Source organism: Scyliorhinus canicula, chromosome 1 (assembly GCF_902713615.1).
Source record: "Scyliorhinus canicula chromosome 1, sScyCan1.1, whole genome shotgun sequence".
Lineage (NCBI taxonomy): Eukaryota > Metazoa > Chordata > Chondrichthyes > Carcharhiniformes > Scyliorhinidae > Scyliorhinus > Scyliorhinus canicula.
The window spans coordinates 64,800,108-64,826,681 of NC_052146.1; the positions used below are offsets into that span (position 1 = coordinate 64,800,108).

Here is a 26,574-nt window from a genome sequence, read left to right on the forward strand (position 1 = left end):
CGAGCCGGGATCGAACCTGGGACCTCGGCGCCATGAGACCAAGGTGGGAATTGAGCCTGGGTTCTTGGCACTGAGGCAGCAGTGCTAACCACTGTGCCACCATGCCACCCAAGTCTTGACATGGAACCATTTTGATTTCCCTTCACTATCACTCGGTCAGAATCCTGAAACACTCTTCTAGCACTGGTTCAGATGAACTGCAGTGTTCAAGGAGGTAGCTCACCACCACCACATCTTTTTTTTTTAAAAGAGATCTTAGAATTGGAGGATGGGTTTGGTTGACTATTGTATGGTAGTTGGAAAGAATGGAAGGGTGAAAGGTATGTGTTTCGAGTAGGGAATCCATTGATCGTATCAACTAGCATGTGGGCCGAAAAGGTTGAGTGGGAAAGATATTGAATCAATTAGATGTCTGTCTCATGTGAGATAGTAGTTCAGTGGATGGATTTTGGATCCTATGGATAGAGACCACTGATTTTGGAGACAAAGAAGTCCACCAGCATCCTACGCTTGGTGATTGAGGTGAGGATGGGGAGAAGTGCACAAGGGGAAAGTTATTTCTTAAAGAGACAGAGTTTGGGGTTATCCCAGTCCTCCAGAATGTTGGCAGTTTTGACTGAGAAAAGCAAGTATGTTCAAGCCTGATCTGACAATTAATGACTAGGCACTTGTGCCTCGATTGTTTTCAAATTTATGCCCCTCAGATACGTTAGTGAAGATGGAGGCCTGAGACGAAGAGAAACAGAGGTGGTAGTTGTTGGTAGATTTAATTGGGATTAAAGTTGGAGGTGAGCGCACGGTTTAAGAAAATGACAGGCATGGAGTCCAAAGTTTGGTTTGAAAATGAGTTTTTAAAGGGTTTTTGCAGAGTTTTTACATTGGAAGATTAGTATGGATTGGCGGACGGGAGATAAGGAAATGGTCAGATTGATATATCAAGGCCACAAGAGATGATTTGTTGCTGGTGTTGGAGGGGAATTAAAAGTAGCACAGCCACAAGCGAGGAGAGGAGGAAAGAGAAGATTCTGAGAAGAGCTGAAAGATTCTGGGCTCAGACCTATGATGGCAGCCCAAGTGCATGTGAATTAAAGCATTGTGAAGTTTGGAACATTCCCCAGACTCCCCTGAATTCTGATGTTCAGAGCAGGCAAATATTTGGACACTTACTGTGAATTTCCTTCTCCACTCTGTCAACAGCTCTTATATATTTGAATCATTGTAACATAGATTAGACTGTGAAGTAAATCAGTATCATAGGTGTAGGGGGAAATTGGAGAGGGAATAAAGACAAATGTATTTTATATTTTTGTCTGATTTCATTACCAGTATTGGCTATTTTGTGCAGACAGTTATAGAAAGGGGTATACTCTGTTCTACAGATGTTATCAGAATAATTCAGGTGTTTCTTGAAATCTTGTTGTTTCAAATTGGACTGTTTATTTTTCACAGCAGGCAGATTCCATATTTATCAGCATTATCTGTCAGGATGTTAAGAACGAACCACTGCCATTCCCCCATTTATAGCTCTCTTTGAATTATGCTGGATTGCCCCTAGCTCATGTAATTGGCTAATTTTTGCACATGAGCCAGGGCAAGGATTCTAAGTGTTTACTTGAAGGAGCAGAACTCAATCATGTGAACATGCAAAATAGGAGCAGAATCCTGTCCTCATCAGTCTTCCAACTGCTGCAGAAGTCACTGCAGCATGATCGGAAGCAGAAACAAAGCACCAGTGATTGGGAAATAAGATTGTAATTTTACTGCCACTTCTCAGCAGGCTCAGAATCAAGCTTTTTGATCCCTCTGGCACACACACTAGCTTAATCAATTGAACTATCATGGGACCTGGTAGAATTTGTGTCTGTAATTGCCAAGAATGTAACACTTGCCAGTTTAGATATTTAATGTTTGCATTACGAACTCCCAGATCGAGGCAGAGCGAGGAATCCTGTACTCTGCCCCATTAACAAGCATCAGTCCCAATATCAGAAGCACACCTCCTTCTGTATCTTAACAATAAGATTTTTGATTAGTGCTAAACTAGCCAGCTTCAACAACAACTTGTGTTGATTTTGCACCATTGGTGTAATAAAACATCCCAAGCTGCTTGAGGTATTATAAAATAAGTTATCCTGGACAGCATGGTGGCACATGGATAGCCCTGCTGTCTCACGGCACCGAGGTCCCAGGCTCGATCCCTGCTCTGGGTCAATGTCCGTGTGGAGTTTGCGCACACTCCTCGTATTTGCGTGAGTTTTGCCCCCACAGCCCAAAGATGTGCAGGGTAGGTGGATTGGCCACGCTACATTGCCCCTTAATTGGAAAAAATTAATTCAGTACGCTAAATTTATTAAGAAGAAATAAATGAATAAGTTATCCCAAGCCATTTCAGAAGTATTATAATAAAATAAACGATGAGGCATGTTACATAAGGAGAGATCGGAGAAATGGCAAAAAAACTTGGCCAAAGAGGTAAGTTTTTAGGAGAGCCTTAAAGGAAGAGAGTTTAGGGCCTAGGCAGTTACATATTCATCAAGACATAGTCATCAATGGTGAAGCAATTCAAACTAGGGATACTGAGGAGGCCAGAATTAGAGGAGTGCAGATGTCTGAGGCTTGTGGGGATGTTGGAGATTACGTAGATAGGGAGAGGCGAATTCCGGTTACTGCGGGCGGGAGGCAGCCGCACACTGGAGGGCTCCCGCTCGGGAATAGGAATTTCTGAGTTTTAACGCCCGATCCCGGGGGCAACAGAGGCTGAAAGGTTATAAGAAAGGGAGGCGAAATGTCCAAGTTTGGGAGAAAAACGGCCGTGAAAAAGGGGGTTAACGGAAGTCTGCTGGTGAGTGAAAAAGTCAGCGCAGGAACTGTAAGGAAAGCGGGGGCTGGGGCACCAGGGGAGGCCGCATTGCTCGCAGCAGAAGAAGTGACCAAGGTGATGGCTGTGGAACTTGAAAACAGTTCACAAAACACATGGAAGGGATGAAGAAAGAGATGAGGGCGGTATTGAAAGTGCTGGTGGAGGAGGCGATTGCCTGGTGAGGACGGCGGTATCAAGCGCAGCGGCGGAGATGCGGGAGCAAGGTGAGACCTGAAGGAAGTGGAAGAGGCATTATCGCAGCACGGTGATCAACTCACCTCGATGGGGAAGGAGTTGCGGAAGGTGACAGAGACCAACAAGGGTCTGCGAGCAAAAATTGAAGACCTGGAAAACAGATCCAGGCAACAGAATCTGAGGATTGTGGGTCTGCCCGAAGGGGTGGAAGGCCCAAGGCCGACTGAGTATTTTGCCACGATGTTGACGAACCCTCCCGATATGAACTGGATCGGGCTCATCGGTCGTGGAGGCCTATACCAAAGGCGAGTGAGCCGCCAAGAGTAGTAACTCTTGTGTTTCCATAGGTACAGTATGAAGGAGAAAGTCTGTGCTGGGCAAAGCAGAAGCGAGTGGTGCAGTGGGCTGGAGCTGATATACGCATATACCAGGACTTTACGGTTGAGCTGGCGAGGAGGCAGGCTGCTTTTAGCCGGGTGAAGAAGGCAGTGTATATTAGTACGGTGCAGTGCAGCATAGTATATCCAGCTAAGTTGAGGGTGACCTACAAATCCATGGACTTTTATTTTGGGATGACGGAAGCACCGGAGGAGTTGGCGAAAGCAGAGGGACTGGCAGAATTGAGAAATGGTCATGTACCGATGTAGCCTCATGTAACTTTATTTTTTCACTGCGTGTTGGTGTATGTACTAAATGAGTCAACGCTGTATATATTTGGACAAGGGAAGAGATGGGACTTTCATTTGCAATGATGGTTCTTTGGGGCTTGGGTGTGTATGGGGGGTTTGTGTGCTAAAGGGGATTTCTTGGTTTCCCTGGGTCCGGGCAGGGGGAAGGAGACCCGGGCGGGGGCCTCCACGCTGGCTGGGTTAAGCCGGTCAGTGAACGGGAGTGAGGTGGGGAGAGGGGCTGCGGCCATTGGTGCCTGGTAGAACAGGTTTCGGTGAGTCTAGCCAGGGTGAAAAGTTGGGGGAAGGAACCGAGGTTCTGGTGAGGAGTTTACAAGAGGAAGTGGTGGGGTGGGGGGGGGGGGGGGGGTCGGTCTCCAATTCATGGGTGTCATTCACGGTACTCTTTCGGGGATTGGATGGCGTTGAATATTAGGGGGGGGGGGGGGGGGGGGGGCGTTGGGGGGTGGACTGTATATGTCAATGGTGACCGTAGGCGGTTTCTGATTCCTTTTTTTTCTTTCCTTTTTTTTCCTACCTTGGGAGGGTTTGTTTTATTTGATGCTAAAATTGTCAGGTGGGTCGTTGTTTGGGGTGGTGGGAGGATGGGATCGTTGTTGCTAAGGGGATTGACATTGTATTTGTTACCGTTTACTGTTTGTAGGTGGGGTATAAATTCTGAAGAAAATGTGAAAATGGGGAATAAAAATATTTATCAAATAAAAAAGATAGGGAGAGGACAGGCCATGAAGGGATTTGAAACAATTATGACATTTTTAAAATAAGACATCACTTAACTAGCAGCCAATGTAGCTCAGTAATCGCATGAGTGATGGGTGAATGGGATTTTGTGCGAGTTAAGATACAAGCAGGATAGTTTTGGGTGACCTCCGGTTTACAGAGGGTGGAATGTGTGACACTGGCCAGGAGTGTGTTAGAATAGTCAAGCCTGAAGGTTTCTGCGGAAACATGCACGCTGCTTCAACTGTGTTGATCTTGTTTTGCTCTCAGTGCCCTGTTAAACTCAAGCTCGTTAGTTCCAGAATGTGAATGCTTCATTTGGTCAACTGACTACCGACACTCTGTTTTCCCTCCACCGTTCCTTCCAGCATCCTTTCCATATTGTTGCTTCATGCCACATGCCCCTAAATATGTTACCGGGATTGAAATATTATGGTTGTAATGATGCTGCAGAGATTCAGCGGAAAGGTTCAATAATTCCCGGCTGGGTCACTGTCTGTGCGGAGTCTGCACGTCCTCCCTGTGTGTGCGTGGGTTTCCTCCGGGTGCTCCGGTTTCCTCCCACAGTCCAAAGATGTGCGGGTTAGGTGGATTGGCCATGCTAAATTGCCCGTAGTGTCCTAAAAAGTACGGTAATGGGGGGGGGTTGTTGGGTTACGGGTATAGGGTGGATACGTGGGTTTGAGTAGGGTGATCATTGCTCGGCACAACATCGAGGACCGAAGGGCCTGTTCTGTGCTGTACTGTTCTATGTTCTATGTAATTACATAGAGATTGGGTAGCATGGTGGCACAATGGTTAGCATTGCTGCCTCATGGCACTGAGGATCCGGGTTCAATCCCAGCCCCGGGACACTGTCCATGTGGAGTATGCACATTCTCCCCATGTCTGCATGGGTGTCACCCACAACCCAAAGATGTGCAGGGTAGGTGAATTGGCCACACTAAATTGCCCCATATACTCCCCACATACTGAAGCAGTCTATATCCAAAAGCAGCAATATTTGGACTGTATAGGGTAGCACATGGCACAGTGGTTATCACTACAGCCTACAATGCTGAGGACCCAGGTTTGAGGCCTGGGTTACTGTCTGTGTGGAGTTTGCACATTCTCCCTGTGTCTGCGTGTTTCATAACCCAAAGATGTGTAGGTTAGGTGGATTGGCCATGTTAAATTGCCCCTTAATTGGAAAACAAAATAATTGGGTACTCATAAATTTATTTTTAAAAAAGATTTGACTATTCAGGGTTGGGCTGACAAGTGGCAAGTAACATTGGCACCACACAAGTGCCAGATAATGACCATCTCCAGCAAGATACTTTTTGACGTTCAATGGCATTGCCAGCACTGAACCCTCCACAAACAACATTTTAGGGATACATGGACCAGAAACTGAACTATCCATATAAATACTGTGGCTACGAGAGCAGGTCAGAGGCTGGGAATCCCGTGGCAAGTAACTCACCTCCTGACTCCCCAGAGCTGACCACCATCTACAAAGCACAAGTTAGGAGTGTGATGGAGGGCAGCACGGTGGCCTAGTGGTTAGCACAACCGCCTCACAGTGTCGAGGTCCCAGGTTCGATCCCGGCTCTGGGTCACTGTCCGTGTGGAGTTTGCACATTCTCCCCGTGTCTGCGTGGGTTTCGCCCCCACAACCCAAAAATGTGCAGAGTAGGTGGATTGGACACGCTAAATTGCCCCTTAATTGGAAAAAATAATTGGGTAATCTAAAATTTAAAAAAAAGAGTGTGATGGAATACCCTCCCCTTGCCTGAATATGTGCAGCTCTAACAACACAAGAAGCTTGACACCATCCAGGACAAAGTGGCCCATTTGATTGGCAGCCCACCTACAAACATTCACACCACCACCAATGCACATTGGCAGCCGTATATACCATAAATAGATGCACTGTAGGCATTCTCCAAGGTTTCTTAGATAGCACCTTCCAAACCCATGACTTCTACCATCTAGAAGTACAAAGACATCGGACACATGGAAACACCGCCACATGGAGGTACCCCTCCAAGCCACTCGCCATACTGGAACTCCCTCCCAAACAGCAATTTGGGCATACCTACACCACATGAACTGCAGCAGTTCAAGAAGCAGTTCTCAAGGGCAACGAATACTGGCCAAGCCAGCGATGTCCACATTCCACAAATGTGTTTTAAAAATCACTTTGGGTTGCTAGTCCAGCTGGACAGTGCAGCTTGAGTTTAGGCTGGGGTGTAGTACCTCATATCTCAACATTCACTGTGCTTACATGTAAATGTCCCTCAGCATGTAGCTGAAGTCAGTGGAATCATACCCAGCAGAGGTCAACACCTTCAGTGAAGAGAAAAATAACAAAACTTACGTGTTGCAGTATTTGTTATGATGAAAATCTAACTGCTTAATTATGTATTCCAACCTTTTCCCACAGGTTCTGCTAAATGATACCAATCATTTCTTTTCCAGGGAGAAACTGCTTACATTAGAGTTCGTGCAGACAAGCCCAGAAGTTCTAGTTATGGCAGGTCAAGATCAAGATCCCTTTCTAGAGGTCGTTATTCTCCCTATCAAAGCAGAAACTCCCCTCGGTAGTCAGAAATTTCTTTTTAATCCACATTCCATCATTGGCGGATATTTTCATCTTCAACTCTATATTTCGTGATATGCTTTGAATTAAATAAACTTGTTTGTTTTTCTTTTTTTAATTATTGACTTTGTCATCTTGTTCCATGATCTTTACTGATTTCAGAAATAATTTAGCACACTTTTTATTAAATAAAAAGGTAGCCACGGCAATGCTGTGTTTTTATTTCTGTAGGAAGGTATTTTGTATTGTGCATCACTGTCCTCAACTTTACAATATATATACTTTCCATTAATAATTTGAAATTTTAAGACTTTATGGAAGAGAAATGAAGAAAATGTAAAATTGGGTATTAACCTAGGATTTCTCAATGAAAACACAAATTTATTCCCTATGGAGGAGTTTGTTGCTTGCCTGTTTGAGCAAGTGCACGTAAATCAGAGTTGCGCACTGTCAAAAGTGCTGTCTTACCAAAGCTACTTTAAATCATGTCTATCCAACTATATATATATATATATATATATAAAAACGATCCCACAGCACTGTTTTCATTGGAGTTGTGGGGGATGGCTGCTGTTGTCCTGCTCAACTGATCTTCTGAACAATTCCTTGAGAGCCTTGCAAACAACCAGGAGGGCATAAAGTCTCATCTGAAAGACAGCACTTTCAATATTCCGTATTCCACTGAAGTATGATCTGAAACCATAACCGTCCTCATCAAATGATAAAGTGCTACCTCGAGCCAAAACCTTCCTTATTTCAGTATTCAAATAAGCTTCAGCATTTTCCATCCAGTGACTGATTTAATAATATATCAAAATAATGGAATAAGCTGATAAAGAAACAATTACACTTATTACCGAATTTCACATCTGACAGCACTGTCATTTGACATGAAAAATGGTTCACTTGATAAATCTTGTCGCACTTGGGTCTTCATTGGAGCAGGTATAGATTCTGTGATTTCCAGTTGTCTGCAAGGAAGTGGAATTTTCCCCCACAAAATGTCCATTTTGAAAATGGTGATCCCAACATTGTCTTGGTCACCAGTTAGAATGCTGGAGGAAACTGTCTCTCTCTTCTTTCTTTGGTAGTGGAATATTGCCTGAAAAGAAAATATATTTATTTACATGGGCAAAATATAATCCCAGTAAGACACTGAAGAAAAAAAAACAAATGATTGTTGTTCAAAAATTGACTTCCACTGCCTCCAGGGTAATCTGTGGCCAACAAGTCTTGGAGTTGGACTCGAACCCGGAGCTTCTGGTCAAGCATCAGGAAGCTACCATTGCACCACAAGGCCGCCGCAGAGACTGCTTTAAGGTTGTATAATTCTAATAATGCTGCAAAATAATAATTCCTCTGTCCCCTGATTTTCTTCTGCAACCTCCTGAAGATGTGGGAGCAGCAGCCATGTCATTGAGCAGCTCAGTGGCTATTCTTCACATAAACTGTGACAGACTGTTCCACCAGAGGGCCATCAGAGCTTGTCTTCAGCTTGGGTCACTATTCTGTGATTAGAAATGCTGGCTATTACCTTACACATCCCAAAGGAACAGACAAATTGGATCCCCACCTTGGCTGAGATCAGCTTCATATGGTGCAGAATTATAACAGACTTGTTTTATACACATTTTCTGTGAACGTATGAAAGAATTTAGACAATTCCAGTTTTGTTGCCAAGGCACCAAAATTGTCGTTTTACCGAACTAAACACAGCAATCAAATAGCAATGCAAGAATCCACTTCATTTTGTAGATGAGTACATTCGTGCCCAACAGTGACATGAACCCAATCTATCAACTGACATTTTAAACTAGCTCACCAATGGAGAGTGATTGGGCTGTTCTGAACTAATGTATAAATCCAACCTGCCCATCAGCCTGGCTGTCATTTTTAGCTGCTGAGATAGCCATGGGGGTCCCAACATACATCAAATAATTTTACAAAGCCACAAAGTATATTCAGAATGGCTCACCAATGTTTCAGATAATTTTTCTAATAACTAGCTGAAGATATACAGACCAAAGAGTCTGGCTTGGATCTCATCCTGAGTTAACTGAGCTCAGGTGACAGCAAGAGATCTACAATTGGGACCTGGTCATCCAGCAGGAAGGGGGAAAAAAATCAGCCAGGGTTTCTGCTCTTTATCATTTTCCAAATGTACTTGGGTGAAGACTATTAATTAGACTTGGCTGGGAAGTCAACGCAGTCAAAAGTTTTATACTGAAGATCACCTACTCCCCTTTAAGTCCAAAAGTGGAAAAAAGTTGAATTTTACAGCCTTCTCACATTGAGAACTCACATGATTTCCTAATGCTGCTTCCAAATGCCACACATTGATTGTGGGACTGAGCAATTTGGGGGTTTCATAATTTATCTTGATAATGAAAGAGGTGGGGAAACCATACTAAGATGCAAAATGGTTGATCTACCATGGTTAAAGGTATACTCCAGGTGATCGGGTTACAGGGAGGTGGTGGTGTAGTAGTATTGTCACGACTGGTAATCCAGAGACCCAGGGTAATGCTCTGGGGACCCAGATTCGAAATTTGAATTGAATAAACATCTGCAATGAAAAAGTCTAATGGTGACCATGAAACCATTGTCAATTGTCATAAAAACCCATCTGGCTCACTAATATTCTTACCTGGTCTGTCCTACATGTGACTCCAGATCCACAATAATGTGGTTGATATACCATCAATTCACTGCAAGACTGTGTGGAACTCGCCTGCCAGTGTCTGCTGTACAAATGAGTGCCACCCACTGGTGGCCGGTCTATATATCGCCCCGGGGAGGGCGGAGTCCACCGGGGTTCCAGTACAGTATCTGGAAGTAGCCTGTATTATCATTTCCTGGTCATAGGTCACAGCACTATACAGACAGTTCATACTCATTCACCCCCTGGTAAAAAAAATCAAGTCCAGCGGGGGTGACGTGGGGTCATCAAATATTCAGTCTGTCTGGAGGCCGGATTGTTCTTTTAGATCTCCGCTCTGGCGATGCGGCGGGCACGGTTGTTGCAGATGGTAACTCCGGGGGGGGTGTTGTCTGGAGCTTCAGTCCGTGTCGGAGACGGTTGAGGGGTGGAGGTAGGCAGGGGGTGGCGGCAGTGCAGGCACGGGACAGTACAGGAGACCCAGGAGCGCGTAAGGGGCAGGGGAACCAGCTGGAGCCAGGTCCCGTAGGGAGACAGTATCTTGCCATCCGTCCATCCTGGTGCGTGATGTAGGCGTACTGGGGGTTGGCGTGCAGCAGTAGGACCCTCTCGACCAGGGGTTCGGTCTTATGGCTCCTCGTATGCTTCCGGAGAAGGACAGATCCCGGAGTCGTCAGCCACGATGGAAGCGAGACCCCGGAGATGGACTTCCTGGGGAAGACAAAATGGTCGTGAGGGGTCTCGTTCGTGGCTGTGCAGAGCAGTGATCTAATGGAATGGAGGGCGTCAGGGAGGACTTCCTGCCAGCAGGGGATCAGGTGACTTCTAGACCAGTGGGCCAGAAGAACGGCCTTCCATACCGTCGCGTTCTCCCTCTCCACCTGCCCGTTTTCCTACGGGTTTAGCTCGTAGTCCTGCTCGAGGCGATGCCTTTACTGATCAGGTACTGACGCAGCTCATCGCTCATAAACGATGTGCCCTGGTCGCTGTGGACGTGCAGGGAAATTGAACAGTGAGAAGATGCTGTGCAGTGCCTTTATCACAGTGGCCGAGGTCATGTCGGGGCAGGGGACAGCGAAGGGGAAGCGGGAGGACTCATCAACGACGGTTAGGAAGTATATATTCTGGTTGGTGGAGGGGAGGGGCCCTTTGAAGTCAATACTGAGGCTCTCAAAGGGCCGGGAGGCCTTTACCAGGCGGGCCTTGTCTGGCCGATAGAAGTGCGGTTTGCACTCCGTGCAGACTTGGAAGTCCCTGGTCATGGCCTTGACCTCCTCGGTGGAGTAGGGCAGATTGCGGGTCTTAATAAAGTGGGTAAGCCGGGTGACCCCCCAGGTGACAGAGATCATCGTGGATAGCATGGTCGGTCATCTTGCATGCTGGGGCATGTGAGGGCTCGTTGAATTCCCCAGGAAGATACTTGATATCGTAATTATAGGTGGAGAGTTCGATCCTCCACCTCAGGATTTTGTCACTTTTAATTTTGCCCCGTTGTGCGTTGTCAAACATAAAGGCAACCGACCGCTGGTCGGTGACGAGGGTGAACCTCCTACCGGCTAGGCAGTGCCTCCAGTGCCGCACGGCCTCCACTATGGCTTGTGCTTCCTTCTCGACCGAGGAGTTTCGGATTTCGGAAGCGTGGAGGGTTCTAGAGAAGAATGCTACTGGCCTGCCCGCTTGGTTGAGTGTGGTAGCCAGTGCGACGTCTGACGCATCGCTCTCTACCTGGAAGGGGACAGACTCATCCACCGCGTGCATTGCTGCCTTGGTGATATCGGCCTTGATGCGGCTGAAGGCCGAGCGGGCCTCAGCCGTCAGGGGAAATGTTGTGGTTTTAATAAGTCTGCATAGCTAGGGACCCACTGGGCATAGTAGGAGAATAGCCCCAGGCATCGTTTGAGGGCCTTGAGGCTGTGGGGAGGGGGAGGTTCCATGAGGGGGCGCATACGGTCGGAGTTGGGCCCTAGGACTCCGTTCTCTACGACATAGCCGAGGACGGCTAGCCGGATTGTGCGGAAAACGCACTTCTCTTTGTTATATGCGAGGTTGAGGGACTGGGCAGCCTGGAGGAAAGTCTGAAGGTTGGCGTCGTGGTCCTGCTGATTATGGCCGCAGATGGTAACATTGTCCAAGTACAGGTATGTAGCCTGCAACGCATACTGGTCCACCATTCGGTCCATCGTTCTCTGAAAGACCGAGACCCCGTTAGTGATGCCAAAGAAGACCCTGAGGAAGTGGAAGAGTCGGCCGGCTGCTTCAAAGGCAGTGTAGTGGCGCTCTTCCAGGCGGATCGGGAGCTGGTGGTAGGTCGACTTCAGATCGACCATTGAGAACACCCGGCACTGTGCGATCTGGTTGACCATCTCCGTTATGCGGGGGGGGGGGGGGTACGCACGCATCCAGTTGCGTGAACCGGTTAATGGTCTGGTTGTAGTCCACAACCATCTTTTCCCTGGTCCGGACGACCACCACTTGCGCTCTCCAGGGGCTGTTGCTGGCCTCGATGATCCCCTCCCTCAACAGTCGCTGGACCTCCGACTTGATAAAAATCATGTCTTGGGAACTGTACCACCTGCTCCTGGTGGCGACGGGCTTACAGTCGGGAGTGAGGTTCGCAAAGAGCGAAGTGGAGGGGACCTTAAGGGTCACGAGGCTACATACCGTGAGGGGGGGGGGGGGGGGGAAGGGTCTGCCGAACTGTAGGGTCAGGCTTTGGTGACTGCATTGGAAATCTAGTCCAAGCAGTAGGGTGAGGGAGTATGTACAGTTTAAAATGGGCGTGCTCAGTGCCCTGCATCGATCTGAACCAAATGGGATCCAGAAGCAAGGGAGATTGTTTGGGATGCGGGCTAGATGTGAAGGGAGCAGCGCCTTACCGTGTCAGGGTGAACGAAGCTCTCCGTGCTCCCAGAGTCGAAAAGACAGGGGGTCTCGTGCCCGTTGACCCGGATGACCATCAAAGAACTTTTCAGGTGTTTTGGCTGCGACTGGTCGAGGGTGACTGTGCCAAGCTGTGGGTAGCCTGTGTGGTCGGAGGCATCGGGGTCACAAAATGGCGGCTTGCATGTATCGGGCTGGGTCAAAGATGGCGACCAAGATGACCACCCCCATCGGTCGCATGTGTCGGTTGGTGTTGGAGCCGGCGGCCAAGATGGCGGCCCCCACGAGTCGCACGAAGCTGATGACGCGTCTGAAGGGGGTGTTCCGGGCAGGCACGCAGCCACATTGCGGGGTCTGCGGGCCTGTGAGTCCACAGGTCGGGCCTGGTAAGTTTTCGACTTCTGGGCTTTAGGCCGGCCCCGCCAGACTCTGGCGAAGTGTCCCTTTTTGCCACAGTCGCTACATGTCACTGTGCAGGCTGGGCAACGCTGCCGGGGGTGTTGAATTAGGGTCAGAAACTGACCTAAATTAAATAAGCAAAATGAGAACAGTAATGAAGATGAGTGAAGCGGGTACTCGGTGAACATCCTCACTTCTGACCTTATGGAGGGAAGGTCATTGGTGAAGCAGCTGAAGACAGCGGGACTTAGGACCCTCCCCTGAGCAATTCTGACAGTGATGTCCTGGGACTCAGGTGATTGACCTTCCGCAGTCACAGCCATCTTCATTTGTGTTAAGCATGACTCCAGCCCTGAAGAGTTTTCCTGATTCCCATTGACTTCAATTTTGCCAGGGCTCTTTGATGTCACAATTAGTGAAATGCTGCCACAATGTCAAGGGCAGTCACTGTCACCGTTGTCCATATTTGGACCAAGGTTATAATGAGGTCAAGACCTCAGTGGCCTTGGAACCAAAACTAAGCATCAGGAAGCAGGTTATTGCTAAGTGCGCTTGACAGCACTGTCAATGATCCCTTTCATCACTTTGCTGATGGTCAAGAGTAGACTAATGGGGTGATAACTGGTCAGGTTTGATTTGTCCTGCTTTTTGTGGATAGGACACAATTGGGCAAATTTCCACATTGCCAGATAGATGCCAGTGTTGCATCTGTACTGGCACAGCTTGGCTAAGGGCATGGTTACTTCTGGAACATAAGTCTTCAGTACTATTGCCAAAATGCTGTCAGGGCCCATAGCCTTTGCAGTATCCAGTGCCTTCAGTCATTATATGTCTTGTGATGGAGTGAATCAAATTGGCTGAAGACTGACATCTGCGATGCTGGGGAACTCCAGAGGAGGCCAAGATGGACCATCCACTTGGCACTTGGATTTATCATAATGATACCTAGACTCCACGGGTAAATACCAAGAGATTACACAAACAAGGGTTGTATTACCTAGAATGTTTAGCCTTAAGGGGTAATTTGATCAAAATTTCAAGATATTAATGGGAAAAAATATAGTAAAAATAAACCATTTCTGCTGGTTGGGGTCTCCAGGACCAGGCACATAGTCTAGAAAATCGAGCTGGACCTGTCAGGAATTAAATTAGAAAACAATTCTCCACAAAGATAGTGCTGGAGGTTTTGGAACATTCTTCTACAACTGATGATAGATCAATTGTTAATTTTACCACTTTGATTGATGGATTTTTGTTAACCAAAGATGTTAAGGAACATGGACAACGGTAGAGGGAGTGAGCTCACACATCAGTCACGATCTCACTGAATGAGGTTAGATGACCTACTCCTCTTTCTATGTTTCTACATATGTCACAGATCACACAGATCAAGTTCCATCGCTGAGTTATGATGAGTTAACTGACCTCAGCTAAAGTCTTAACAGCTACCCCAGATTATGTAAACGAAAAACCGGCCCCAACTCCCATCTCAGCTGTTATATAACAACAGCCTCTGTTCTTGTTGTTCATGTTTAGGCACTGCATGAGATCAGGATCAGACTTGGTGATTACCTTTCCTACATGTCTGAAAGCCTTCCTACTCACTATCATGGTTCACGTGACAACACGTTACCCAATAACGTCAGAAGAGGCCAGTAAACAATCGATGGGAGAGATATTCAATAAATGTAAATGAAATCTCAGGCAGCCAATTAAAACGTCAATTGTAACCCTGGAAGCAAGTTGAAAATCAATTTTTTTTTAATAAATTTAGATTACCCAATTATTTTTTCCAATTAAGACCATAAGACCATAAGACATAGGAGTGAAAGTAAGGCCATTCGGCCCATCGAGTCCACTCCGCCATTCAATCATGGCTGATGGGCATTTCAACTCCATCTACCAGCATTCTCCCCGTAGCCCGTAATTCCTCGCGACATCAAGAATTTATCTATCTCTGCCTTGAAGCCATTTAGCGTCCCGGCCTCCACTGCACTCCGCGGCAATGAATTCCACAGGCCCACCACTCTCTGGCTGAAGAAATGTCTCCGCATTTCTGTTCTGAATTTACCCCTCTAATTCTAAGGCTGTGCCCACGGGTCCTCGTCTCCTCGCCTAACGGAAACAGTTTCTTTGCGTCCACCCTTTCTAAGCCATGTATTATCTTGTAAGTTTCTATTAGATCTCCCCTTAACCTTCTAAACTCCAATGAATACAATCCCAGGATCCTCAGCCGTTCATCATATGTTAGACCCGCCATTCCAGGGATCATCCGTGTGAATCTCCGCTGGACACGCACCAGTGCCAGTATGTCCTTCCTGAGATGTGGGGCCCAAAACTGGACACAGTACTCCAAATGGGGCCTAACCAGAGCCTTATAAAGGCTCAGTAGCACATCGCTGCTTTTATATTCCAACCCTCTTGAGATAAATGACAACATTGCATTCGCTTTCTTAATCACAGATTCAACCTGCATGTTTACCTTTAGGGAATCCTCGACTAGTACTCCCAGATCCCTTTGTACTTTGGCATTATGAATTTTCTCGCCGTTTAGAAAGTAGTCTATGCTTGGATTCTTTTTTCCAAAGTGCAAGACCTCACATTTTCTCACGTTGAATTGCATCAGCCATTTCCTGCACCACTCTCCCAAACTGTCTAGATCCTTCTGCAGCCTCCCCACTTCCTCAGCACTATCTGCCTGACCACCTAACTTCGTATCATCGGCAAACTTCGCTAGAATGCTCCCAGTCCCTTCATCCAGATCATTAATATATATGGTGAACAGCTGCGGCCCCAACACTGAACCCTGTGGGACACCGCTGGTCACCGGCTGCCATTCCGAAAAAGAACCTTTTATCCCAACTCTCTGCGTTCTGTCAGACAGCCAATCCTCAACCCATGCCAGTAGCTCACCTCGAACACCATGGGCCCTCACCTTACTCAGCAGCCTCCTGTGTGGCACCTTATCAAAGGCCTTTTGGAAATCCAGATAGACCACATCCACTGGGTTTCCCTGGTCTAACCTACTTGTCACCTCCTCAAAGAATTCTAACAGGTTCGTCAGGCACGACCTCCCCTTACTAAATCCATGTTGACTTGTTCTAATCCGACCCTGTTCTTCCAAGAATTTAGAAATCTCATCCTTAACGATCGATTCTAGAATTTTACCAACAACCGAGGTTAGGCTAATTGGCCTATAATTTTCCATCTTTTAATTAAGGGGCAATTTAGCGTGGCCAATCCACCTACTCTGCACATTTTTGGGTTGTGGGGGCGAAACCCACGCAGACACGGGGAGAATGTGCAAACTCCACACAGACAGTGACCCAGAGCCGGGATCGAACCTGGGACCTCAGCGCCGTGAGGCAGTTGTGCTAACCACTAGGCCACCGTGCTGCCCCTGAAAATCAATTTTAATGTCTTCAGGTGAGAATGGGGGAAAAACTAGAGGGAACAAAGCTTATTTCATATCACACGATGAATCCAAAACACCAAACATTTGCAGTGTTCATGCTGCCTGAATTTACCTGGAGGTGCAACAAGGTATTCCTCTATAACGTGCTTTGCATTGCTCAGGATCACCTCTGTACAGTAACCTTCTGTGACCTTGTCTACACGCAAGTACAAAGATCTGTGTAGAAAAAGAAGCAATGTTTTGAAAGTTGAATTAAAAGGTCCTAGGATCTCTCAGATCTGTGACAGGTCAGATCTGTGACACACAGCTCCATAAGAATATGAAATGGAGCAAGAGTAGACTATATGCCCCTGAATCCTGCTCTACTATTCAATATGATCATGCTGATCTTCTGCCTCAACTCCACTTTCCTGTCCATCCCCATGTGCCTTGATTCCCCAATTCTACCAATCCTAGCCTTGGATGTGCTCAAGGATGAAGAATCCACAGTCTCTGGAATAGAAAATTCCCAAAATTCCCAAATCTCTGAGGGAAGTCCTGAATAATCAACCCCTTTTCCTGAGGTGGTCGCCCCTTGTGCTAGATTCCTCAGCCAGGGGAAGCAATCTGTCAGTCTCTACCATGTCAAACCCCTTCACAATCCTATATGTTTCAATGAGATCACCATTCATTCTCCTAAATTCAAGAATATAGCCCCAATTTACTCAGCCTCCCATCAGAGGTCAATTGAACTTTTGCTTTACAGCCTCCAAAGCAAGTAGATCCTTCTTTAGCTATGGTGACCAAAACTGTACGCCGTTCTCAAGGTGGTTCTCACCTCAATGTGTTAGCAAGCCCTGTACAACTGTATCAAGATTTCCTTGTCCTTGTAATCCAGTCCTGTGCAAAAAAGATCAACAGGTCATTTTCTAATTGTTTGCTGTACCTGCGCACTAACTTGTTGTGCCTTCTATAAAGTACGCCCAAGTCTCTCCAAACATCAACTGTTAAAAGTTTCACGCCTTTTTTAAAATATTCTGCTTTTCTTTTAGAATCAAAGTGAACCTCTCACATCCTCACATAGACATAGAATTTACAGTGCAGGAGGCCATTCCGCCTATCGAGTCTGCACTGACCCTTGGAAAGAACACCCACACCTCCACCCTATCCCTGTAACCCCCACCTAACCTTTATGGACACTAAGGGCACTTTAGCATGGCCAATCCACCTAATCTGTACATTTTTGGACTGTGGGAGGAAACCGGAGCACCCGGAGGAAACCCACACAGACACGGGGAGAAAGTGCAGATGGTGACCCGAGCCGGGAATTGAACCTGGGAACCTGGACCTGTGAAGCAACTGTGATAACCACTGTGCTACTATGCCGCCCACCACTCCTGTCGACCCCGATTTCACTCCCATTAACTAACCAACCAACTAGCATGGTCGCCACCTCTGTCTACCCCCTTCCCCAAATCTCCCCACACCAGAGACCCAAACATAAAAGAAAGCATACTCGCACTCTCCGCTCCCATTCGCATTAAATTTATCAATCCACCCACATTCTCCACATTGAACATCTCCACAGTTCAGTGTCCTCACACTCCTCCCAGTCCATGGCCTCTCATAAACTCCCTTGCCTCCTCTGGCGTATCAAAATAAAACATCCAGTTCTGACACATGAACAGACGAGCAGGATATACAGCACCCCAACTTCACCCCCTCCTTGTAGAGAGTAGCCTTGTTTTAGTTGTAACCAGCCCGTCGCTTGAGCAACTCCACACTCAGGTCCTGGTATATTCTCAGCTCGCTCCCCTCCAGGTACACTTATACAAAACAGCAAAAGACCCCTCAAATCATGTGAGGAAGGACCAGAAAATTCCACCTCAAAGGGGACCCACCAAATGTACAACCATTCACTTCATGGCTGCCACCAGAAGTCCTTTTTTTTCAAAAAAAAATTTTTTTAATTTAGAGTACCCAATTATTTTTTTCCAATTAAGGGGCAATTTAGCTTGGCCAATCCACCTACCCTGCACATCTTTGGATTGTGGGGGCAAAACCCACACAAACACAGGGAGAATGTGCAAACTCCATGTGGATGTGGTGGCCATCACGGAAACCTGGATAGAAGAGGGGCAGAAATGGTTGTTGGAGGTCCCTGGTTATAGATGTTTCAACAAGATTAGGGAGGATGGTAAAAGAGGTGGGGGGGTGGCATTGTTAATTAGAGATAGTATAACAGCTGCAGAAAGGCAGTTCGAGGGGGATCTGCCTACTGAGGTAATATGGGTTGAAGTTAGAAATAGGAAAGGAGCAGTCACCTTGTTGGGAGTGTTCTATAGGCCCCCCAATAGCAGCAGAGATGTGGAGGAACAGATTGGGAAACAGATTCTGGAAAGGTGCAGAAGTCACAGGGTAGTAGTCATGGGCGACTTCAACTTCCCAAACATTGAGTGGAAACTCTTTAGATCAAATAGTTTGGATGGGGTAGTGTTTGTGCAGTGTGTCCAGGAAGCTTTTCTAACACAGTATGTAGATTGTCCGACCAGAGGGGAGGCCATATTGGATTTAGTACTTGGTAATGAACCAGGGCAGGTGATAGATTTGTTAGTGGGGGAGCATTTTGGAGGTAGTGACCACAATTCTCTGACTTTCACTTTAGTAATGGAGAGGGATAGGTGCGAGCAACAGGGCAAGGTTTATAATTGGGGGAAGGGTAAATACAATGCTGTCAGACAAGAATTGAAGTGCAGAAGTTGGGAACATAGGCTGTCAGGGAAGGACACAAGTGAAATGTGGAACTTGTTCAAGGATCAGGTACTGCGTGTCTTTGATATGTATGTCCCTGTCAGGCAGGGAAGAGATGGTCGAGTGAGGGAACCATGGTTGACAAGAGAGGTTGAATGTCTTGTTAAGAGGAAGAAGGAGACTTATGTAAGGCTGAAGAAACAAGGTTCAGACAGTGCGCTGGAGGGATACAAGATAGCCAGGAGGGAACTGAAGAAAGGGATTAGGAGAGCTAAGAGAGGGCATGAAAAATCTTTGGCGGGTAGGATCAAGGAAAACCCCAAGGCCTTTTACACATACGTGAGAAATATGAGAATGACTAGAGTGAGAGTAGGTCCGATTAAGGACAGTAGCGGGAGATTGTGTATTGAGTCTGAAGAGATAGGAGAGGCCTTGAACAAGTATTTTTCTTCAGTATTTACAAATGAGAGGGGCCATATTGTTGGAGAGGACAGCGTGAAGCAGACTGATAAGCTTGAGGAGATACTTGTCAGGAAGGAAGATGTGTTGCGCGTTTTGAAAAACTTGAGGATAGACAAGTCCCCCGGGCCTGACGGGATATATCCAAGGATTCTCTGGGAAGCAAGAAATGAAATTGCAGAGCCGTTGGCAATGATCTTTTCGTCCTCGCTGTCAACAGGGGTGGTACCAGAGGATTGGAGAGTGGCGAATGTCGTGCCCCTGTTCAAAAAAGGGAATAGGGATAACCCTGGGAATTACAGGCCAGTTAGTCTTACTTCGGTGGTAGGCAAAGTAATGGAAAGGGTACTGAGGGATAGGATTTCTGAGCATCTGGAAAGGCATTGCTTGATTAGGGATAGTCAGCACGGATTTGTGAGGGGTAGGTCTTGCCTTACAAGTCTTATTGAATTCTTTGAGGAGGTGACCAAGCATGTGGATGAAGGTAAAGCAGTGGATGTAGTGTACATGGATTTTAGTAAGGCATTTGATAAGGTTCCCCATGGTAGGCTTATGCAGAAAGTAAGGAGGCATGGGATAGTGGGAAATTTGGCCAGTTGGATAACAAACTGGCTAACCGATAGAAGACAGAGAGTTGTGGTGGATGGCAAATATTCAGCCTGGAGCCCAGTTATCAGTGGCGTACCGCAGGGATCAGTTCTGGGTCCTCTGCTGTTTGTGATTTTCATTAACGACTTGGATGAGGGAGTTGAAGGGTGGGTCAGTAAATTTGCAGATGATACGAAGATTGGTGGAGTTGTGGATAGTGAGGAGGGCTGTTGTCGGCTTCAAAGAGACATAGATAGAATGCAGAGCTGGGCTGAGAAGTGGCAGATGGAGTTTAACCCTGACAAGTGTGAGGTTGTCCATTTTGGAAGGACAAATCTGAATGCGGAATACAGGGTTAATGGTAGGGTTCTTGGCAATGTGGAGGAGCAGAGAGATCTTGGGGTCTATGTTCATTGTTCTTTGAAAGTTGCCACTCAAGTGGATAGAGCTGTGAAGAAGGCCTATGGTGTGCTAGCGTTCATTAGCAGAGGGATTGAATTTAAGAGCCGTGAGGTGATGATGCAGCTGTACAAAACCTTGGTCAGGCCACATTTGGAGTACTGTGTGCAGTTCTGGTCACCTCATTTTAGGAAGGATGTGGAAGCTTTGGAAAAGGTGCAAAGGAGATTTACCAGGATGTTGCCTGGAATGGAGAGTAGGTCATACGAGGAAAGATTGAGGGTGTTAGGCCTTTTCTCATTAGAACGGAGAAGGATGAGGGGCGACTTGATAGAGGTTTATAAGATGATCAGGGGAATAGATAGAGTAGACAGTCAGAGACTTTTTCCCCGGGTGGAACACACCATTACAAGGGGACATAAATTTAAGATAAATGGTGGAAGATATAGAGGGGATGTCAGAGGTAGGTTCTTTACCCAGAGAGTAGTGGGGGCATGGAATGCACTGCCTGTGGTAGTAGTTGAGTCGGAAAATTTATGGACCTTCAAGCGGCTATTGGATAGGTACTTGGATTAGGGTAGAATAAGGGAGTGTAGGTAACTTCTTAAGGGCAGCACGGTAGCATTGTGGATAGCACAATTGCTTCACAGCTCCAGGGTCCCAAGTTCGATTTCGACTTGGGTCACTGTCTGTGTGGAGTCTGCACATCCTCCCCGTGACTGCGTGGGTTTCCTCCGGGTACTCCGGTTTCCTCCCACAGTCCAAAGATGTGCAGGTTGGGTGGATTGGCCATGACAAATTGTCCAAAATTCTATGATTAACCTAGGACAAAAGTTCGGCGCAACATCGTGGGCCGAAGGGCCTGTTCTGTGCTGTATTTCTCTATCTATCCACACAGACAGTGACCCAGAGCCGGAATTGAACCTAGGACCTCGGCACCGTGAGATAGGAGTGCTAACCACTGCGCCTTGCTGCCTCCGCCACCAGAAGTCCTGACAAACAAAACTCTGAGAGACTGATTGTCCTTTATCTACAAGCTATTCAATAAAGTCATTAAATTAAGTTAAAAGATAAGTGAAAACCACAGATACCTGGATTACAACAGTTGAAATTTCCCAGCAGCTCTTCCCAAAGCAATAAATGATACATCAAGACATTATCTCCCAATTCAACAGAACTTTAAGCAGCTATGTGATGTTACGATCAGTGGGAAATGCCAACTCTTGGAATCCTGTTTATTACCACACAAAGAACAGTATGCAGCAGATACTCTCTCCCTCCAGAGGCTCAATCCCAATTACCCAAGGCCAGAGTTTAGATGCCGCGGATAGACCCCAAATGTGCTGGAGATTAACCAGCAAAAATCATGTAGCTTTCCACAGCTTCTTCCTGCAATTTGTGCAGGCAGGAACACTACCTAATGAGGCTTTGACCATTGAGGAAACATGGGCATCAAGCCAAAAGATAAATTAGGAGGGTGTTATAGTGTGGCAGGTTGTAATTGTCAGGCTGTCTAAACCCTGAAAGGAAACTTAATCGTGCTATCACAACAATTTGTACTTTTTAAAAAATAAATTTGGAGTACCCAATTATTTATTTTTTTTCAATTCAGGGGCAAGTTAGCATGGCCAATCCACCTAACCTGCATATCTTTGGGTTCTGGGGGTGAAACCCACGCAGACATGGGGAGAATGTGCAAACTCCACACGGTGACCCAGGGCTGGGTGCAATTTGTATTTTATTACGAGACTGATGCACTATCAATTGGCCACAGAAGCAAAGTTGTAGTCCGAACTGAAGGCTTTAATACACAAGATGTTTCCCCAGCAGCTCAATTACAGAAAGGAAGCTGTGGGGAACACACAGGCTCTTATACCCCACCTTACAGGGCGGAGCTACCTTACAGCTCTAGCCAATGGGTGACTAGTGTTACATACCATTGGGCCAATGAGCAGTGAGCCTTCTCCACCAATGGAGACTCGGCATTGCTAGTTACCGTAATACCTCTAGTCATACTACCACATTCACCACCTGTTGAAAAAGAATCCGGGGGGGGGGGGGGGGGGGTGACTTGGTCGCCTGACCATAACTGGTGGTCTGTCCGGGTTGAATAGCATACTGGTAGTATGACTGTTGAGGTACTGCGGTACTTTCGTACTGCGTCTGCCCCCTGGCCCATAACTATTTACAAAACATAACACGATTTCACAATTACACAATTGGCCATGTACATGACACATTAAAAGTCTATATACAGTTCATAGTGAAACAATCAGACGGTTGGGGGCCTTGGTTGTCCTTTGCGATCGACGGAGCTTCGGCGGAGACGTCGGTGGAGGTGCAGGCGTCTGTGACTCCGGGAGCGTGGATCCAGTCCCCGTAGCGGCTTCAACACCCCTAGATGGCGCTGGTGAGGTTGTCTGACCCAGGGAGGGGGCGACCAGGCTTCTCGCTGGCGCTGGTGGGGGGGTTGACTGGCCAGTGAAGGGAGCGTCTGTAGAGAGCTGCGGTGGGCGGGGGGGTCCAGACAGGGCCTGCGGAAAAAACGGTTGTCCAGGGCAGGGGGTGACAGTGAGGGGCGCCAGTGGGGGGTGGGGTGGCTGGTGGCAAGGGGGGGATCCGGCGGGAGCCAGGTCCCATAGAGAGACCATGTCTTGTCGGCTGTCGGGGTACTCCACGTACGCTTACTGGGGGTTAGCGTGGAGTAACTGGACCTTCTCAACCAACAGGTCCAACTTGTGCGCCCGCAAGTGTTTCCGGAGCAGGATGGGGCCGGGGGCTGCCAGCCAGGTCGGGAGCGAGGTCCCTGATGAGGACTTCCTAGGGAAGACAAGGAGGCGGTCATGAGGTGTTTGGTTAGTTGCAGTGCAGAGCAGAGACCGGATGGAGTGGAGGGTGTCTGGGAGGACCACCTGCCAGCGGGGGACTGGGAGATTCCTGGACCGTAGGGTCAGTAGGACGGTCTTCCAGACCGTTCCGTTCTCCCTCTCGACCTGTCCGTTACCCCGAGGGTTGTAACTTGTCGTCCTGCTCGAGGCAATGCCCTTGCTAAGCAGAAATTGGCGCAGTTCGTCACTCATAAAAGAGAACCTCTATCACTGTATGTAAGCGGGGAATCCAAACGGGGAAAAAATGCTGTGGAGGGCTTTGATGATGGTGGTTGTGCTCATGTCGGGGCAGGGGATGGCGAATGGGAAGCGGGAGTACTCGTCAATCACGTTGAGGAAGTACGTGTTGTGGTTGGTAGAGGGGAGGGGGCCTTTGAAGTCCATGCTAAGGCGTTCAAAGGGACGGGAAGCCTTTATCAGATGCGCTTTCTCCGGACGGTAGAAGTGCGGCTTGCACTGCGCGCAGATGTGGCAGTTCCGAGTGACTGTCCTGACCTCCTCGATGGAGTAGGGCAGGTTGCGGGTCTTTATGAAATGGAAGAAAGGTGTGACCCCTGGGTGGCAGAGGTCCTCGTGAACGGCTCGGAGGCGATCCACTTGTACGTTGGCACATGTGCCGCGGGACAGGGCATCAGGAGGCTCGTTTAGCTTCCCGAGGTGATACAGGATCTCGTAGTTATAGATGGATAATTCGATCCTCCACCACAAGATGTTATCGTTCTTTATCTTGCCCCGCTGTGCATTGTCGAACATGAAAGCTTCCGACCATTGGTCCGTGAGGAGGGTAAACCTCCTGCCGGCCAGGTAATGCCTCCAATGTCGCACAGCTTCTACTATGGCCTGTGCTTCCTTCTCAACCGAAGAGTGGCGGATTTCGGAAGCATGGAGGGTACGGGAGAAGAAGGCCACGGGTCTGCCCGCTTGGTTGAGGGTGACAGCCAAAGCTACGTTGGATGCGTCGCTCTAGACTTGGAAGGGGAGGGATTCGTCGATGGCGGGCATCGTGGCCTTTGCAATTTCTGCTTTGATGCGGCTGAAGGCCTGGCGGGCCTCCGTCGACAGGGGGAAAGTAGTAGTTTGGATGAGAGGATGGGCTTTGTCGGCGTAGTTGGGGACCCATTGAGTGTAGTAAGAGGAAGAACCCGAGGCAGCGTTTCAGGGCCTTGGAACAGTGGGGGAGGGGGAACTCCATAAGAGGGCGCATGTGTTCCGGGTCGGGGCTTATAACTCCATTTCGCACTACGTAGCCGAGGATGGCTAGGTGGTCGGTGCTAGACATGCATTTATCCTTGTTATACGTTAGGTTAAGGATTTTTGCGGTCTGGAGGAATTTTCGGAGGTTGGTGTCGTGGCCCTGCTGGTTGTGGCCACAGATGGTGACATTATCGAGGTACGGGAATGTTGCCCGTAAACCGTATCAGTCAACCATTCGGTCCATCTCTCGCTGGAAGACCGAGACCCCATTAGTGACACCGAAAGGAACCCTTAAAAAGTGGTAGAGCCGCCCATCTGCCTCGAAGGCAGTGTACTTGCGATCACTCGCGTGGATGGGGAGTTGGTGGTAGGCGGACTTGAGGTCCACCGTGGAGAAGACCTTGTATTTCGCGATCCTGTTTACCAGGTCGGATATGCGGGGGAGAGGGTACGCGTCCAGCTGCGTAAACCTGTTGATGGCTTCCAGATGGTCTGACTGTAGTCTATGATCATCCTATTCTTCTCCCCGGTCTTTACCACCACTACTTAGGCTCTCCAGGGGCTGTTGCTAGCTTCAATGACCCCTTCCCTCAGGAGCCGCTGGACCTCGGACCTGCTGAACGTCCGATCCTGGGCACTGTACCGTCTGCTCCTAGTGGCGACGGGTTTGCAATCCGGGGTGAGGTTTGCAAACAGGGAGGGGGATCGACCTTGAGGGTCGCGAGGCTGCAGACGGTGAGGGGGGGGTACAGGGCCGCCGAATTTGAAGGTTAGACTTTGGAGATTACACTGGAAATCTAACCCTAGGAGAATGGCTGCGCAGAGGTGGGGGAGGGCGTAGAGCCTGTAATTCTTGAACTCCCTCCCTTGGACCATGAGGTTCGCTACACAATACCCTTTGATTGCAACCGAATGGGAGCCAGAGGCTAGGGCAATTTTTTGATTGACGGGGTGGACAGGAAGAGAACAGCGCCTTACCGTGTCAGGGTGTATAAAGCTCTCCATGCTCCCAGAGTCGAGTAGACAGGTCGTCTCATGCCTGTTGATGAATACCGTCATCGTTGCTGTGGAGAGGGTGCGGGGTCGAGGCTGGTCAAAGGTCACCGATGCCAAACGTGGCAGATGTTCGGAATCGTCTTCGGGTGGTGTGTAGTCACCCATGCTGGGGTCCTTGGGGCCGGTCCAAGATGGCGGCGCCCACTGGTCGCACATGGCTGGGGGTGGACAAAATGGCAGCGCCCATCCCCCGCACGTGGCGTCGGCAGCGCCCGGGGGCCCCAAGTGGCGCTGGGGGAGGAAGCTGGTGATGTTCGTGGGCCGCTCGGGGCCCGCGGAGAGGGTTGGAGCGGTGATCCGCACTCGCCGCCTGGAACCGCAGCGACCGCCCGGGCCAGGCAGACCACCATGAAATGGCCCTTCTTGCCGCGCCCCTTACACATTGCCGAATGGGCCGGGCAGCGCTGTCGGGGGTGTTTTGCCTGCCCGCAGAAATAACAACGGGGCCCAGCGGGGTTGCCTGGGGCGATTCCGAGTCCGCTGGGGGGGGGGGGGGGGGGGGGGATTCCACGCTGCCCAGGGGGCCACCGCGCGGTCGGGGGCGTAGGCGCGGGCATTCCGGTAGGCCACGTCCAGTGAATCGGCGAGGGCCCGTGCCTCCTTGAGGCCCAGACTGTCTTTTTCGAGCAGTTTCGGATTTGCGGGGACTGCATACCCGCAACAAAAGCGTCCCGGATCAATAGTTCTGTATGTTCGTTCGCTGAAACTTGTGGGCAGCTGCAGTTTCTCCCTAGCACGAGGAACACACGATAAAATTTGTCTAGTGACTCACCAGGGCTCTGCCGTCTCGTTGCCAGTAGGTGCCGGGCGTAGACTTGGTTTACTGGGCGGATATAATGTCCTTTGAGTAGTTCCATTG

General features: G+C 48.4%; 3 protein-coding genes across 7 annotated transcripts in view; 1 reads left to right on the top strand and 2 right to left on the bottom strand.

Annotated features, from left to right (window-relative positions):
• Positions 1 to 7,257, top strand: part of LOC119963169 (serine/arginine-rich splicing factor 9-like) — a 37,563-nt gene extending 30,306 nt beyond the window's left edge. For 3 of the 4 annotated variants that reach the window (XM_038791866.1, XM_038791887.1, XM_038791895.1), the window contains exon 5: positions 6,893 to 7,257. In XM_038791866.1, coding sequence (XP_038647794.1) covers positions 6,893 to 7,123 — 231 coding nt within the window. In that variant the 3' untranslated portion in view covers positions 7,124 to 7,257. The remainder of the gene's footprint in view (positions 1 to 6,892) is intronic. The other variant, XM_038791876.1, reaches the window with a different exon arrangement.
• A 571-nt stretch (positions 7,258 to 7,828) lies between these two features.
• The window catches only part of gatc (glutamyl-tRNA amidotransferase subunit C), a 32,012-nt gene continuing 13,266 nt past the window's right edge, over positions 7,829 to 26,574 (bottom strand). The window contains exons 1-3 of one of the 2 annotated variants that reach the window (XR_005460048.1): positions 17,219 to 17,242; positions 16,514 to 16,617; positions 7,829 to 8,150 (exon numbers count right to left, since the gene is read on the bottom strand). Coding sequence is in view for 1 of the 2 variants with exons in the window: in XM_038791922.1 (XP_038647850.1) it covers positions 8,089 to 8,150; positions 16,514 to 16,617 (166 nt within the window). In the remaining variant the exon portion in view is untranslated. Of the gene's footprint in view, positions 8,151 to 16,513; positions 16,618 to 17,218; positions 17,243 to 26,574 lie in introns of those variants that run through there. The other variant, XM_038791922.1, reaches the window with a different exon arrangement.
• On the bottom strand, positions 9,787 to 13,656 carry LOC119963179. The gene is made up of 2 exons (XM_038791909.1): positions 12,584 to 13,656; positions 9,787 to 10,418 (listed from the first exon to the last, which is right to left on the bottom strand). The coding sequence occupies exons 1-2, from the start codon at positions 13,313 to 13,315 to the stop codon at positions 10,335 to 10,337; spliced, it is 816 nt and encodes a 271-aa protein (XP_038647837.1). The 5' UTR covers positions 13,316 to 13,656; the 3' UTR covers positions 9,787 to 10,334.